This window comes from Grammomys surdaster, unplaced genomic scaffold (genome assembly GCF_004785775.1).
Source record: "Grammomys surdaster isolate TR1022 unplaced genomic scaffold, NIH_TR_1.0 126118, whole genome shotgun sequence".
Taxonomy (NCBI): Eukaryota; Metazoa; Chordata; class Mammalia; order Rodentia; family Muridae; genus Grammomys; species Grammomys surdaster.
The window spans coordinates 2,644,493-2,661,447 of NW_021620926.1; the positions used below are offsets into that span (position 1 = coordinate 2,644,493).

The window sequence follows — 16,955 nt, forward strand, 5'->3', positions numbered from 1 at the left end:
AGGATTCAGTAAACAAACCTACATGATTCTATATCACGTGCACATGTTTACATGTGTGTAATTGTGTCTTTGTACAGAAAGTTTGACTTCTCCCTTTGATCCTATCTCCACTATGTTTTTGATAGATTCAGAAATAAAGTGCTGATATTCTGCTAGCTAACTGATTTGTGATGTTGAAGTCTCCTTTTCAAAGGCCCTGAGTATCTTTTCTGGGCTCCACCCATATTATTACATTTCATCTGGAAATGCCAGTTTTAAGCATTTCTTAGCTACAGTGAATAACTTCTATTTCAGCACAATTCTTATGTCTTAAATTTGTGATAATGCATTCAAGAGAAGGAACTAGGTAAAAACTGGAGGAAAAAATTGCAAGAGAAACATAATAGAAAGAAGCTATCATTTACTCGATTTGTAGCTCACTGAGGCATTTTACAGATGTGACAGGGATCCTTAGATTACCAAATTGCTTTTTCCCCCTGCTCAAGTAAAGAGATATGGGTTTGAAAATGGGCTTCATTGTGGAGTTTTAATGAGCATTTGCTTACTCTTTCAGCAAAATAGCAGAAAATTCTACAAAACTTAGTCTGTTTTCTTTTCTCTTATTTCCTCTCCACTTTTTTTTTTTTTTTTTTTTTTTTGCTTTTGTTTTTGTTCCAGGATCAATTCAGGAAGCTCACAAACTCTACTTCAGGTTTTGTTTGCTGGCTTTGGAATTTTAAACATTCTGTAGCTCTCCAGAGTATGGAATATAAAGAAACATGGGCAAACTTGGCATTCAGGACACAGACCAGCCAACAACATTTAAAGTTATTCCCCTTTAGCCCTATAAAATCAATAGTCCTGTTAGATAAAAGAGGCTTTCCTAACAGGGAATGATGAGGATTATGGAGGAGCATCTGACAGGTTCAGAGAAGATAAAGGGAAAGTTAGCTTAATTGCCAAGGAGAATATGCAAATTGATTCTAATAAACAAAAGCATTTAAAAAAAGCAAGTACATACAATATCAAAGTAAAACAAGAGAATACAGAAGAGAAAATTGTTTTCTAAGCAGGATACAATGCGCTCTCTCTCTCTCTCTCTCTCTCTCTCTCTCTCTCTCTCTCTGTCTGTCTCTCTCTCTGTGTGTGTGTACCCATGATGTGGTGAGCTTTATTTTAAGATTACTATAATATCAACTACTGAAAACCCTAACCTTATCATGATGAACTATGCAAACTCTGCTCCAATTGGAGACACAGTTCCTAACTAGCCTTTGAGTTTCTTTGAAACACAATATTTAAAGTTTGTGTCTCAGAGAGCTCTACACTCCAATTTTTCCCGTTATTTTTTCCTTATAATGGCTTTCACCAATCTTGACAATGTTTATACCCCCCCCTTTCCAGCATTGATAAATACCAATCACCCATTTATGTGTTGATTATGAACTTGCAAGTATTTTCTGAATCAAGCATGGGCTCGGAACCCAGGTATTTCATCTATACAGACAACGGGTGATCTGTACATACAATGCACCTCATTTGTCATACCCAGTTTCTCAGAACTCACCATCTTTATGTCTGATGTTCACAGTGTGTTAATGCACACTCTGTCACCATCTGTCTCCTTTGACTTTGTGTTGTTTACCTGAAGGAGAGGTTAGCATGGTGATCTGCAGTATTCCTGTTCTTTCTGGTGGGCTATCAGAGCAAGCTAACATACACGAAAATCTACAATGAGATGTTTCAGAAAAGTGCCCCTCCCTCTAGTGCTTGGAATCAAATCCAGGATCTTGTACATGCTAGGTGTGTAGACCAACCCTGGACCACAGCTGCAGTCCCTAGGGGAAATAGTCTGACTCTTTGAAGAAATGATAAACTTCGGAAATATTGGGAAGTATTTGGTGTCTTGGCATAAGCTTGGATTCTCTTCCTCAGAAGCAAATGTGTGTCACATATTAGTGACTTACCTCATGGTCACTATCTGCAGTATGGTGTTATCTCCCTTTATCTTGATATAGGATGAATGTCCCACATAGTTTTCAGACTGAAAATTTCACAATTTTTCTACCAACAAAACCCTCTCAACTCTGGGATATTTCTTGTTTTTCATCTTCCTTCAGTTACTTGAAAGTGAAGATATATAAGTTATATTTTTTTCTGGTCCCTTGTTGGATTTTTTTCCCAGGGAAACTCTCCTGTTTTCATCTTCACACTTTCCTTTGGATCGTTAGTGCATTTTATCAGATTGTAATATCTGTAGCTGGCCTCTGTGAGCCTCTGAAATATTTTTAGAATAAGAGTAGCTATAAATATAGGAATGAATAAATGAATAAGAAAAGGGTGGAGAGAGGGCAGAAACCAAAATTAAATCCTTAGCCTCAGAAGGGAAAAGGAAAGGTCAAAAGCTGCTAAAAACTCTAACGTCTATTTGAAGGATGACCTCGCCTGAAACAAGACAGCACAGAGAGCAGGAACTTGGCAGCAAACTTGCTTCCGCATTCTTTCCAGGAACTGTTCAACAGTCTCGGTCTTCTACATCGACCAGACCACATTAGTCAGGTGTCCTCCTCCCTCCTGTTCCACATGCTGGCTTTAGGACAGGCATATGATCCTCACACTGCAGGCCAGGCTTCCTTTCTGACACTCAAGTCCTATATCATTTTCACAAAATGAGTGGTATATATGACAAAGTTCTCTGTGCACACACATGCTCAGACTACATAGTGGAGAACACTTGCTTGAATTGTCTCACTTAAGTTAGAGCAATAAAAGTATGTAGACAAGATACTGGGGAGATGATTCAGCAGTTGGTCTTCCATAGAACCTGGGGTTTGATTTCTCATACCCACATGGTAGCTTACAACCATCTGTCACTCCAGTTCTGGGGGGATCAGACACACTGTTTGGGCCCTCTACAGGCACCAGGCACAAAAGTGATTATCTCTATATCTATCTATCTATCTATCTATCTATCTATCTATCTATCTATCTATCTGATCTATATCTCACATATATCACATTGACTTAGTCAGAGTTTCTATTCCTGTACAAACATCATACCAAGAAGCAAGTTGGGGAGGAAAGGGTTTATTCAGCTTACACTTCCACATTGCTGTTCATCACCAAAGGAAGTCAGGACTGGAACTCAAGCACATTGGGAAACAGGAGCTTTTGCAGAGGCCATGGAGGGATGTTACTTACTGGCTTACCTCCCCTAGCTTGCTCAGCTTATTTTCTTATGGAATCCAGGACTACCAGCCTAGGAATGGCACAACCCACATTGGGGCCTCCCCCTTGATCACTAATTGAGAAAATACCTTACAGCTGGATTTCATGGAGGCATTTCCTCAAGGGAGGCTCCTTTCTCTGTGATAACTCCAGCTTGTATCAAGTTGACAAACAAAACCAACCAGTATATATATAAAATATGGCCAAATTAACCATACACACAAAATAAAAGGTAAAGTTAAAAAATAGTGGCACAAAGGTAAGCATTCTGAATGGGTATACCGAATCCCTTTGTTTTACGACTGCCAGTATTTTTCCCATGTTCTGTTGAAAACAAAAATACTTCTTTACCTTGGATTATTTGCAAGATAAGTTGATCAGAAATGCCTACATAATACAAAGTTCAAAAGATGTAAAACTACTTTAATGGTTAATATTGATTTTTCAACTTGATAGGATCTAGAAAAAAAATAATTGTCTGGGCATGCTTGTAGGGAAGTTTCTTCCTATATTGGGTTACTTGAGTGGGAAGAGCCACTCTGTTGGTGGCAATATGAATGGGCTGGAGTTCCAGACAGAACAATGAGGAGAAAGCCAGTTGAGCAGAATAACTTACCCCTTTCTGATTCCTGATAGTGAGTGTGAAGTGAGTAGGTGCCTTGAGCTCCTTCTGCCATGTCTTCCCACTGTGATGGACCAAACCCTCCCCCTGAGCCAGATCAAACCCTTGCTAGCTTAAGCTGCTCTGTCAAGTGCTTTGTCACAACCATAAGTAAAGTAACAAAGACAGACATGTGTAGTGTTATATATTTCTGTTGAGACTCTTCTATTGACATTTCCCCTGGATGAGTCTCTGCAACCATGAGCCCTGACAAGATAATACTTTAACTCACTTCTCACATCCATTTTCTTCATGGCACATTCCGATTTTCTTTTTCTGGGACTGTTCTGATTTTTTTAAAGAATGTCGATTGGCACTGAGATCTTTGCATTCTGAAATTTTTATGTATTTCATTTGCCAGTTATTTTTCATTCATCTACATATACACATTCCTGCTTTTCAGAAAAGTTTATGAGGAAAATAAAGTGCTAAGAAAATATCCTTCTGATATCCTCCTTATGGCTTGGCTGCTGGGATCTCAGTCACTGTAGGAAGCCTCAGTTTCCTATTCAAATGATAAAAAGATGCTTTAAAACTGTTGAAGACTTGGTTAAATACTCTTATTTCCAGTTATTTAAAAGTTTTTCATATCTTTGTATTTATATATTATATAGAATATATTTTTTAAAAAAAACTGATATGGTTCCTATAGCTGTTCAAAGAAATTTCTGTATCTAATTTCTTTTTCCTAAATACTTGTGAGTCCAGGAATGAGATACTGAGTGTATATGAGAATAAATGGTTATCTAAAACATCTGTGTTGTATTTTCAGTTTTTTTTTTAACAATACTTTCCTCATCAGGTAGTCTTGTACATCTTATGGTAAACATTCCACAGAGGTAGCAAAATATGATATAGTGGGATTCTAAACCCGCACCTGTAGTCTCTGCTCAATATAGTCAAAGATATTCTGATGGCCACAAGAATTTCAAATGGAAATACAGACTGAGGAACATTGCAACCATTGGAAGTCTTCTGACTTCCAATGCTTCCTTTTTTTGTCCTTCTGTCATCAGTATTCACAGCAAAGGTATTCATTCTTGCCCCCTTCCTCAGCTATTCAAAATGAAACTTACAGTGTGTGTGTGTGTTTGTGTGTTTACCAAGTAGAATATTTGAGGCACAAGAGAAAGTGCAACTGCTTATCTATATAAATCTGTGTTTATATTTGAATATATATAATATTTATGTGTAAGTCTACACAATAAAAAGATAGTAATAAAATAGGTAATGTTATATATCACACTCTATACAAGTAATTATATAAAATCAAATAAATATTATATGTAGCATTATATAATATAACAATGCATATTAATATATGTGGTAAGGGTTGTATGCATTGCATTTATACATTTAAAAATTAATATAAATGCTGTACAGCAAATAATCAATACATGTTTGTCTATGTCTTAATTCATATCCCTATTAGTTTTATAAATATATACAGAAAGAGAAAGAAAGAGAGAGCTACGGAGATAAATAGTGGTAGAGATGGTAGCTCTAGTCACATTAGCATTCTCTAAAACATCAGGCAACTACAAAGTAAACTTCCTTCACTGACTGAATTTTGGAAGTTTTGCCTCAGCAAGCACTCAGACTTGAGGTAAGTGTATGATAATAGATGAATCTAGTTCTCTATCTCTCATTACCATTGGAAGGTCAGAGCCAAGGCTGGAAGAAGACGGAGCAGAGGCTGTGTTTTTGAGGTGAGGCCATCTGATGTTCAGTCAGGGATGTGGACAGAGACACAATGCAGTTAGATATCAACACCAAAATGGGGATTAAACTGGGGGAAATTGTCTCATTGATGGCCTGGAGGAATGTGTACTCTTTAGAGAACTTTAATCTCCATAGGGAGAAAGAAGAAAAAATACTTGTATAAATATGCATTTAAAGTAGACAGTGAGCAATTTGATTTGACCCAGTGGAATTTGGGGCTCTTGTGCCTAGTTAAGTTTAATGACAGAAAAATAATGTCAGTTCTGCATAATTGGCTTAGAGACTATCAATGTCAGGCATAGCATAGCTGTATGTCTCCCTTCAGTGGTGTCTCAATTCATCCCAAAGGCACCAAATGCAGATGTGCACTGATGTGCCTGCTCACTACCACCTCCAAACTGATGGACAAGGGAGTGACTTTTCTCAAAGATGTCATGACAAAAGCAAGCAAGAACTCCTTAAAGTTGGAAGGACTCTCTTTACACCAGGCTCTTCATGATGCCTCTCTGCATGCAAATGACTGCTTCAGCCACCTAAAATCTGAAGCATGGCTGCTTTATCCAATCACGTTTAAATTGGACAAGAGTAATGACAGGAATCAATGTGAAAGAAATATCCTCAATCCACAGCCCTAAGAAAATGAACAAATTTTCTCTGTCTGTATTCACTGTAAGTTCTCTATAGTACAAAGATATACAGGCAGCTATTGAGTGCTGAGAGCAAGAGAAAGCATCTTCCCCAGGGAAGAACATACTACCTGATTATTCAATACTAAATGGTCAGTATTAATAACATATATAATATAGGCTGTACTTATAAATTTATGAGTATGTATACATGTATATATGTAAGATTATTCAATACAAAATAGTCAGTATTAAAAACATATATAAAATATAAACTGTACTTATATATGTATGAATATATATCTACACATATATACATATATATTATGTATACATTATGTATATACACATACATATATGTATGTAACAAAAGAGGACAGGAATTTGAAAGATCAATGAGGGGTATATTGGAGGGTTTAGAAAGAGTAAAAGAAAGGGGGAAGTGATGTAATTATATATGAATCTCAAAAATTAGAGAAATAATTTTAAAAAGAACAAATTGTATACCACTGAATATGAAGTCATATACTCAAGTCTGTATTGTTCTATTAGTGTTTTCTATTTTAATGCATAACTTGCATAATTCATTCAAAAGAACATTCTTAGTGGCTTTTTCATGCTTTAAGGCAGTATATTGTTTTCTTAACCGTTCTTAGCTGTTAAATAATTACAATAGTTTATAAAAGGTCCTAACAGAGCAGTGAGCAAGTACAGAAATAGCCTTATGGTCCAAATGTACACTAAGAACTAAAAGAACACAGACTGTCCGAGATTAGAAAGGTAAAGATTGCTTTTCTCTTCAGAGATGGCTCTCCTCCTCTCCTCATTGATCGGCCGCTTACATCTTTTACAATGTGAACATAGCAGGGCTGTCTGAATGCATCTCGTGCTTACAGACTCACAAATTTTATAATCTAAAGTTTTACAAGTAGTTTAAAATTTAAAAAAGGAACAAGGAGATAATTCAGTTGGTAAAATGCTTTATAGATAGTATGTGTATGTAGGTATGTGTGTATACCCATACCAAATATATACTACATATACATGTATATGTGCATATATATATATATATATATATATATATATATATATATATATATAGTATTCTCTCTATATAGTATGCCTATATATGGATAAAAATGGATATATACTATGCATATATAAGAGTGGATATTAATAAATGCGTGCACACATACACACACATGCACACACACAAACGCACATATGCACGTAGTATTCTAGACCACAGGAGGCAGAGACAATTGAATCTCCAATGATTATTGGATAAATAGCCTTCAATTAGAGATCACCTCATAAACCAAACAAACCCAACAACAAAAAAAAGGTGGCTGACACCTGAGTAATAAAACCCAGTATAATTGACCTCTAGACTACACACATCACACACAAACACACACACACATTTACACTCCTATGCAAATTTCTGCACATATTACACAAGATACAATAAAATGAAACTTCAAAGTTGCAATTGACTTCTCATAAAAAAAAAAAAACAGACCTGATTTTCACCATCCTTTTCCAATTTAAATTATGAAGTACTTTATTGGCTCTGGGAATTGAGTATCGATTTTTAAAGGCATATTTAAGTTGTTTTGCTAAGAAAGGAATTGTTGAAAACAGATTGTTGTAAGTTTCTATTCAAGGACACCAGCACTTCATCATCTTTAACAGAGTATTTTCCAATGCCTGAATCAATATTCATAGTTAAATTACATTTAATTAAGTATGAAAAAACATATAGTAGTTGAAAACCAAGAAGTTAATGGGTAGAAGCAGTTAATGGCTAATTCTCCATAAACTATTTGAAGAATTCTAAGGAAGACATATAAACATTTTTGTCTATAGTAGTTTTTATACAAAGTTTATTTTGTTAATAATTTTCTAACATTAAATGCTATTGTTTTTATCTTGAGGAGATTCTTAGAAAACACATTGTTTAGCATACTATATAGAAAAGGATATTTTTTCTATTTTTCTTAATAGAGTTACTTACATATCTTTATGTTCTGAGAGGTAATTCTAGAAGCTCTGACATGCTTTGAGACTTCTGGTTTTAATGAATTTTACTTCTTAATAAGGTTTTAATTTGTCAAAACACTGGGTAAATAGCCTACAGAATTCTAATATACAGCAATGTCTCACATACATCAATATACTCAATGACTCCTGTTATTTACAATAAGAATTACTATAGCATATTTGTCAAAATTAAAGTGCCATTATAAATGATTACAAATAACGAGTATTGATTTTTATGAAAAGTACTTAGATCTTACCTTACATCTTTTATGGTTTCATATGGGTCTTATATGGATGCCAGTTTACATTGATTTTTATCATTGTGTCTCAGTATTCTTGTCTGCAGTATGACTGTTCTATGCTTTTCATGATCCTGGCACTCCTGAGAAGTTATTGGTAGTCTATTTTGAAGGGAAACCTTTAGCTGGAATTTATCTGCTCTTTTATCAGCATTGGAATTGGGAAGGAGGACGAGAGAGTCAAGGTTCCTTTTCTACCACACTAAATGTAAACATGGAACTTGATGCTATGGATTATAATAACCCTCACCCCTTGCCTCCTCACTCCTTTCCCTCTTGGGAAACTCTTTACCTGTATTCAGTGTAGATGAAACAAAGACCAACCAGTTGGCTTTTGTGTTCTTTTAACATATCAGTGGGGCTTGGAGAAACACTTTCTTATTTCCTATCATTGGGAGACATTTCAGTGGTTGTGTATTGATTGTCACTCCTGGTTCTAAAACCATCTTTTGCTCTAGGGACTCATGAGTGTTAGTTGTACAGGTAGCTTCTGAGATGTCATTGTTTTAGGCCTTCTCAGTTGGCCAAGCTAGGAAGCCCATGTGTGTATATAATAAGTCCAGTACAGATTGAGTTTTAATCAGCCATTAAATAAAATGGATGTTCTGCCTTAACATTGACTGTTCTGGAATTTGTTATAATTTGCATAATTTAGTATACTAAATAATTCACTGTAATCCATTCTCTTTTGCATTGTTAAATGAAAATAGTAAGTTATAATGACATCCCATTCTCCAAGTTAGTAACAATCATCAGATTTCTACAAAATAAAGTAACCTGAGTTTGATCCCCAGAACCCATATGGCTGAAGGGGAGATGCTATGCAAAACATCCCAGAATGCTACTGTACTTCAGTAAGTCAATAGATGAGTTGAAAATTAAACTATCTGATTTTAGTCATAAATCATGATGAATGCTATTCTCGAAATCTTTATTAGAACCTCTCTAAAATTGCATCATAAAAAAAAGAGTGCAAAGAGTGAATTATACTCAAGGAGCACCAGGGCTTTGTACCTGAGTTTCAGAACTACTGAAATTTTATTTTATTTTTATTCCTTTGGTCAATGTTTCTTCTACCATGTTCTAGATTCATAAGTTTGGTGGAACATTGATACTCATGCTGCAATAAGATCCTTTTGACAGTAAAATTAGGGTTGATTCAGGTTTAAACCGAAGAAAAGGGACTTTGTAATTTTATTTCTTTGAAATAAATTTCAATGTGTTTGTAATGTACAGATTTATATATTTGTAATATGCAATTATATGTTTGTAATATGAAAATACACTTCATGAGTCCTTAAGCAAGGGCAATTTCACACACTAGATCAGTGAAAGGGATCATTCTAGATTACAGACCTCCTGTCCTGTTCACTAATACAGAAAGTGAAGACATGTCTTCATTGAGTTTTTCAACCTCTTGTGCACTGTACAGATGTTACTACAATTCACTTTTACTTCAAGGCTACATGTCTGTAATTAACCTTCTGGTGGTAGACCAGTTTTAAAATCACAGTCAGATATGTGAATCTCCTTCTTCATGGATTTCTTCATCACTCTGTCTTCTGATACAAATAGATTTTATAAACTTTCTGGCTATGAGTCATATTTTTGTGTTATAGGAATAAGAATATGGAAAACAGGGAAGGCTGCAGGAGAGCTACAACTGTCTCCAGTACTCTTGTTCAGATCCATTTCAATCAACCATACCATGAGCTAAAAACATGTTTTCTAGGCATATGTATTCATTTCCTCTCCAACTTGATTACATTTGTTGAATGTTTCATAAAAGGAACGTGCTTTAAGGGCTACCTTCCTAGTCACACATTTCTAACAATTTAGTGAGAGTTGCCAAACCACACTGTTTCCCAATGAAAACCAGAGATCACAAACTGCAGCAAAGAAGCCAAAGTTGAGAGGAACATGGTATAAACATCAGGCTTACAAAATCAATTTCGGCCTTAAAACTAAATGATACAGAGAAAAGTGTAAGGAAAATGATTTGTTGGTTTCAGGATTGTATTAGAACTAGCTAGGAACCCCATTGGTTTTGTTTTTGTTTGGTTGGTTGGTTGTTCGTTTTGTTTTGTTTTGTTTTGTTTTGTTTTACACTGAAATAGACCTTCAGGATTCTTTCCAGGGCTAGCTGGGGATTTCAAGTTAGTGTGAAGACCAACATACTTCCCAAGGTGCCAGTGCCTCTGGAAGTGTGAATCTGTTTAATCCAAGCGGGTCTTTTAACACAGGAACAACTTCCCTCTAGGTTCCTCTCCCAAGTTTGGCAATATGAACTGCTTATACTCTATGCATAAGCAGGCTTAATGTGATCCTTCTCATCTACAAAATAAAGCACATCATTGGCAGTACATGAGCTGAAAATTCTACAAAATAATGTCTGAAAAACTTAAAAAGTTTAATAAAAGCTAAGTAATAGCAGATTTTAAATGACCAAAATATCAGCTTCAAGAGTTATGTGTGCCTGTCCTTTTTGCTTATGATTGTATCACAGTAGAGAAGAATTCATTGGGTATGTGTTTTGAGTTAATAGTCGTGAAGACTATTAACTCAAAAGAATAGAAGCTTAAGGCATAGAGACGTGTGTTTTTATTTATCTCTATCATTTGACTGACTCCCTCATGTAAGGATAGTTTTAAATATCTGGTATTTGTACTGAACTTCACAGCATCAAAAATACAGACAATACAGACCCAAGTGGAAACTTTGGGTATTATCTTTTTAAAATGATGCTATAGACATAAAACAGTTGGCATAAAACAAATTGGACCTCTTAGAAGGGATACAGGATTTCCACTATAGATTATCACTTCTTCATATAAATAGACACATTTCTCTCTTTATGTGGGATATTTAACTACCTGGCTTGCTATGTAACCTAACTGCTTTGTAGCTCTAAAATTGGTATTTGACTGGACCATCAAATACAATATGAGGAGCATATGCCAATACTGATAGTTCCAGGCGAGGGATTTAGACTTGGAAGTACTAAATGTTTTACAAAAACAAAGGACATTAAAAGTTAAGCCTAGGATTGTAAAGAAAATGTCAATAATAAAATTAAGTTAAAAGCAAACAACAATAATGCAACTGACACCCAGTTACTCCTTAAAGACCCCTCATACCCTCTTTCATGCTCTCTTCCTATTAATTTTATTAATAGGACACTAAAGGAGGATCCTTTTAGTTTTAACTTGACTTCTCAGATACAATTACAAAGGCCTGCTGACAGTGGCTAACTCTCACTGAGACACACACCCAGTAAGTGATGGAGGTGGGATCCAAGCCTACACATGTTCCACCAAGTACTGTTTCAGAAGCTTGGCCACTCTTAGTCCTATGCTTTTCCGTCATGTTCATGACTGCTGGAATGATGGACTAAGCACATCAGTAAATAAAGCTTCCTGTTATTAATAGAAAGGACTCTTCTCCTTTATGAATGCATACACCTGATATTTCCCCTATTGGTGGCAGTACACTACGTTTGGACATTTTAGTGGATGCCGACGATGATGAGGCTCACAGATTAACTAAACATATACAATGTCTAACTGCATTCTGATATATATTGGCATACACAAGAGTGCTGAACTGACTCCAGGAAGTACATATATTTCAGTCATTTTACATTTCTCTTCTGTAAGATATTGGGACAGTTCTTTGATGCAACTGTGACAGTTAGCGTACCACACTCTATAGGATCCCCTTCGTGGTTTTCCAGCTTTATATAAGATTTTATTACTGATACAATCATATTCCAAGACATATTCACCATCACACATGCTAGAACCTGACGTGTATTCATTTTCAGTAACTTCTAAGATCCCATGTATGAAATTTATTCTACGGTTGCACTTTTCTCAGTTGCTAAAGTTTAAGCAGATACTGCAAGAAAGCTATAAAGCACATTTGGCTGTCTGTTCCATATAAACACAATTATAAGTGTGTGGCTTTTATCCTGAACTTTAAGATATTTCAAGTTATTGAGCAAGCATGTGTGTTGATAATCCAGAGTCCCTGTTTGTTGGTTGACTGGGAACTTGGAAGATTGTTAAGAAGAGAAACAACAAGAGATGAAAATGAACACAATTTCATTTCTTCTTCTCACACATAGAGTTTTGTTTAGTTCCCCGTTCCTTTGATATTTTGCATTCACCATTGGGCTTGACTGACAAGAGACTCCCTGTAAAAGGCAGGTTCCCTCTGAGATAAAGCTGGTTTCCATGGTGCTAAATTTTTTTTCATCTAATAGCTATGTGTGGGTCCTTACATACAGACTGTCAGCACCCATGCCAACAACTGGTCACACAGGGATATAGAAGGGAGATATGTGTGCTGCATATAAACTCCAGCTGTGTGCTTCATAGAAACACCAGCACATGCAATGTTTCTTCAAGCATTGTAGCTTATATTTAAAGGAAGGAAATTTGATTATTTTGTGGCAAATATCATAAGGTCAGTGAGGGATGTTGGTTGTTTTCATTTTGAAAACATCTTTCAAGCAGCTGATTGTGATTGTTTAGGACGTGGCAAGGCCATTTCTAACCCAAGGTTGCCATTTTCAAGATGGATAACACAAGAGCAAAACACCTATTAAGTTGATGACCACTGGAGATTGTTATGCATTTTCATTACTTTGTGTTCTTCACATTATTGTTTTGCTAAACTAAGCACATTTGACCGCATCCAAAGTCCAGTCTTGCATTTACCTTGGGCAAAGATTGTTTAAGTTATAATCAACTGTGATTCTTTAATATCTGTTTGGAAATCTATCACTATAAACCCTAAACTATCTAACAAATGCATATTTTCCTCCATAGTCTAGGAGAAACATGTAAAGTTGGTATTTGGGATTTTCCCTGCCTTTAAAAACTACACTTTATGTGTCTAGAGAAAACGTCTCGCAGAGTAAGTTTATATTTTTGGAAGGGAGGGGACATATTCAGTGCAAAGGTAAATAAGCAAGCAGTCGGTTCAGATTTATTCTGAGGGTCTCAGTAGTTGAAGATCAGTACTGGTGTATTCCCTCAGGGACCTGGATGGCTTAGGAGTCTCACTGTGAACTGCTCTGCAAGGTGTCAGCCAGCCAGCGCACTCAGGCCACTCAGTCAATTCTTAGAAAGAGTATCAGTTGGAAACCTTGAAGTCCCGGCTTCATTATTGTTATTATTATTATTATTATTATTATTATTATTATTTTCTAAGTGAGAAATGGGAGAAGCTGGGGGACATGTCAGCAGTCAATACTTCACTCCCAGTGACCATCTCTAATAAGAATAGGAACTAAGAAAGCACTCCGAAAATTAAAATACAGAAACCACAGTAGTTTGAAAGTAAAAACTTTAGAGGTTTGTCGGTGCCCAAAGCTTAGACCTCCACTGAGCAAATCTTGGCAGTGAGGCTGTGCATACAATCTACAAGGGACTACAATGGCCATTCTGTTAGTAATGCTGGCCATTGTTTGTGACACCCCAAAAATTCTATCCTTAGTGTTCTAGTTGTCTCTTTTTAATCTCTTTGGAGGTTTAAGCCTAACCTCTCCCGGAAGTTGTCTGGTTTGGGGATTAGAAGACATTGAGTGGCAAGCTGGTGGGTAAGATTGGGCAGGGAAAAGGAAAGTTTAGTATTCACGGACCATCCTCCCAGCTCCGTGCACTCTCAAGCTCTCCAGTGGACACCTTCAGGCTTTCTAGACTCCTTACAAAAGAACGTAATTTACAGATGAAAACTTGAAGGCTTTGAGCTAACACGCTGTGTGAGATTCCCGTGGCGCTAATGGTTCGGAGATTCTATTGTTAAGGTTCTGACATGCTTTTCTGTAATCCGGACTAGTGGATTGATGCACATCCATTTAGGCACCTGGAAGAGAGATTTCACCCTGCCTCCAATTGCCCAATTCAAGTGGTCAAAGGTGCGCGCGTGACTTGATGGTAGAGTAGGAGCCAACCCAGTTGAGCATGGATCCCGGCACTATTGCTCAGGTTCTTGGACCTCTGATTGAAAAACCCGCCCAACCGTACATTCCGGGGAAAGCCGGTACCTGTCAGGAGGGAAGCAGTGACCGATTTCCACTTTCTTGTGAAGCTTTGGATGCTCGGTAACCCCCTTCTCCCCAACTCCCATCCCCGCAACAGCGCGCGCTGCCTTGCCCGGGGCGCTCTGAGCTTTCGCCCGCCCGGCCACAGGGAGCGACCGCGACCCCTGGAGCTCATGGCTTGGAGCGCTTCCGCAGGCTCACTCACCGATCCTGAGCACTTGAGAGGAGGTCTGAGGGAGGATGTAACACAGGAAATAGAGGAGTGTCCAGCTGGTGTCCCTGGTCCAGAGCCCGGGTTGGATGAGGACTGTGCCGCGCTCCATCTTTCAAGCTTCTTAATTCATGCCGAAACACAGTCGTGGCCTCACGCCCGCAAGATGCACCCAACTTGGGCTGGGTCCCCGCCTCATTCTCCCTGGATGCACACCGCGCGCTCTCTGCTCTCAGGAGAGCGAGGTGAAGGGAACAAGCGTGAAGCGGGCTTCCGAGACTGAGCTGGAGCTGCTTGGGGCTCCTTGCACTGGCCGTTAGCCCATCACTGTTCGTCCTCCTCCTCCTCCATGGGCTGCATACCTCCAAGAATCAGCAGGATTCCGCTCCTGGAGCCCAGAGACCAGCTGGGGAAAGTTGCTACCTCGATTTGCTGGAACGTCTCACTCATTCGTCCTCTGGTCAGATGCTGAAGTGATGGGCAGGGGGAGTGGGTAGAAGGTTCAGGGTGCAGTGAGAAAAAGAGAGAAAAGGAGGGAAGAAGACACCCAAGGAGAGAGGGAACTGGGTGAGTTGGTGCAGCGCTCAGACCAAGCAGGATGAGCTCTCTCAGGTTTACTGTGATACAACCTCAGCTTTTGCTTCTTTCTCAGTCCTGCTTTCCCTCCGCCCCTCTTGGCCCCACCCTTTATTTACAGCCCGCCCCAGCAAACCCTACTAACCCAGCCAGACACACTCAGTAGCGCGCATACTCGCGCACGCGCTCGCGGACACACACACACACACACACACACACACACACACACACACTCGTGCTTACATACGCTCGCGAGCGCGCACACACACATACACACACACTTACGCCATGCACTTACACTTACACATCCTGTCCCTTAACTTTGCGCTGTGGTGCTGGAAAGTCCATATAGTCTTGCATCCCCAAGACGGATCACATCTAACCTATTGGTCGCTAGGCAAAGGGAGTACTGCTATCCCTTGTAAATGACAGCCTTATGCCTAGGCTCCTATACCAGGGTCTTAGAGATGCCTAGCACATGAAAGGAAATCGCAGCCTCAGAGAGTAATATTTAAGAATTATCAGAGTTTCAATATTTTTAACTCTGAGAAGGATGAAGAGAAAGAGAGGGGAGGAGGAAGAAGGAAAATAAATAGGTACCCTTCAGTCTTTCAAGATTATAGCGACTCTTCTTATTTGGACCGGGCATAATGTCTTGAAAATTGGTTCCATTTACAAGCGCAGAACTGAGAAAGAGGCAGCTTCGGGCACGGGCACGCAGCTTTTCTTAATTTCTTTTCACTGTCACATTGGAGCACTGGAAATAGGCTATTTTAACAATGTAGGTTTAGAGACCATTTCTCTGTAGAAGGACAAGGACACTTCCCTGGGGAAATCAACGTTTGCTCATGTTGGCTTAATTTCCTATGAGTTTTCTGGGGAATGTTCCATATAAATGTTTGCTGGTTCTGTATGAACACTTCAAGGTGCTTTTTTTTTTCCTAAGTAGGGATTTGGAAAGTTGATCTAAATTGAATTATTTCATAAAAGAAACACTTGTAATTATATGAGTGCAGAATGTGAAAAGATTACAAGAGTATCTTAAAATTCACTTATTCCACAAATGCACATTGAATAGCTTGTACCTGGTAGTAGAGACTCTGTTCCCTGAAAAACTTATCATGAGAGGCTACAGTGTCACTGCTGGAGGCTAGTAGGTTAAATTGTATGTGTAGCTCTCAATTTTTCAGGGTGAGTTGAGGAAATTGAACATATATTCCAATAAGATGATTCATGCAGATTTAGGGGTGCATCTTATCAAAGAAAAGGATCAGAGACATAAGTGGCTACATGCAGAAACATGAAGTTCTTGTATTGAAGAAAGAGGGCCTTCTTTGTATTGGTTAAATGCGAAGAAAAGTAAAACTAAGAGTAGTAAATGGATTTTTTTTTAAATAATCAACTTCAAGTTACTTTAGACTATTTCTGAAACCAGTTAGAAACAATGATGTAATCTGCCTCAAAAGACAGCCATACTTGTCATTATCCATCCATCCATCCACCTACCCATCCACCCATCCATCTCTCCATCCATCCATCCATCCATCCATCCATCCATCCA

General features: G+C 37.9%; 1 protein-coding gene across 8 annotated transcripts in view; it reads right to left on the reverse strand.

The window, feature by feature from the left end:
• Grik1 (glutamate ionotropic receptor kainate type subunit 1) overlaps positions 1-15,488 on the reverse strand; it is a 388,808-nt gene extending 373,320 nt beyond the window's left edge. For 3 of the 8 annotated variants that reach the window (XM_028756337.1, XM_028756336.1, XM_028756333.1), the window contains exon 1: positions 14,813-14,930. In XM_028756337.1, the coding sequence (XP_028612170.1) occupies positions 14,813-14,930 (118 nt within the window). Of the gene's footprint in view, positions 1-14,812 lie in introns of all 8 variants that reach the window. The other 5 variants (XM_028756334.1, XM_028756331.1, XM_028756332.1 and 2 more) reach the window with 3 other exon arrangements.
• Between the last annotated feature and the right edge of the window lie 1,467 nt (positions 15,489-16,955).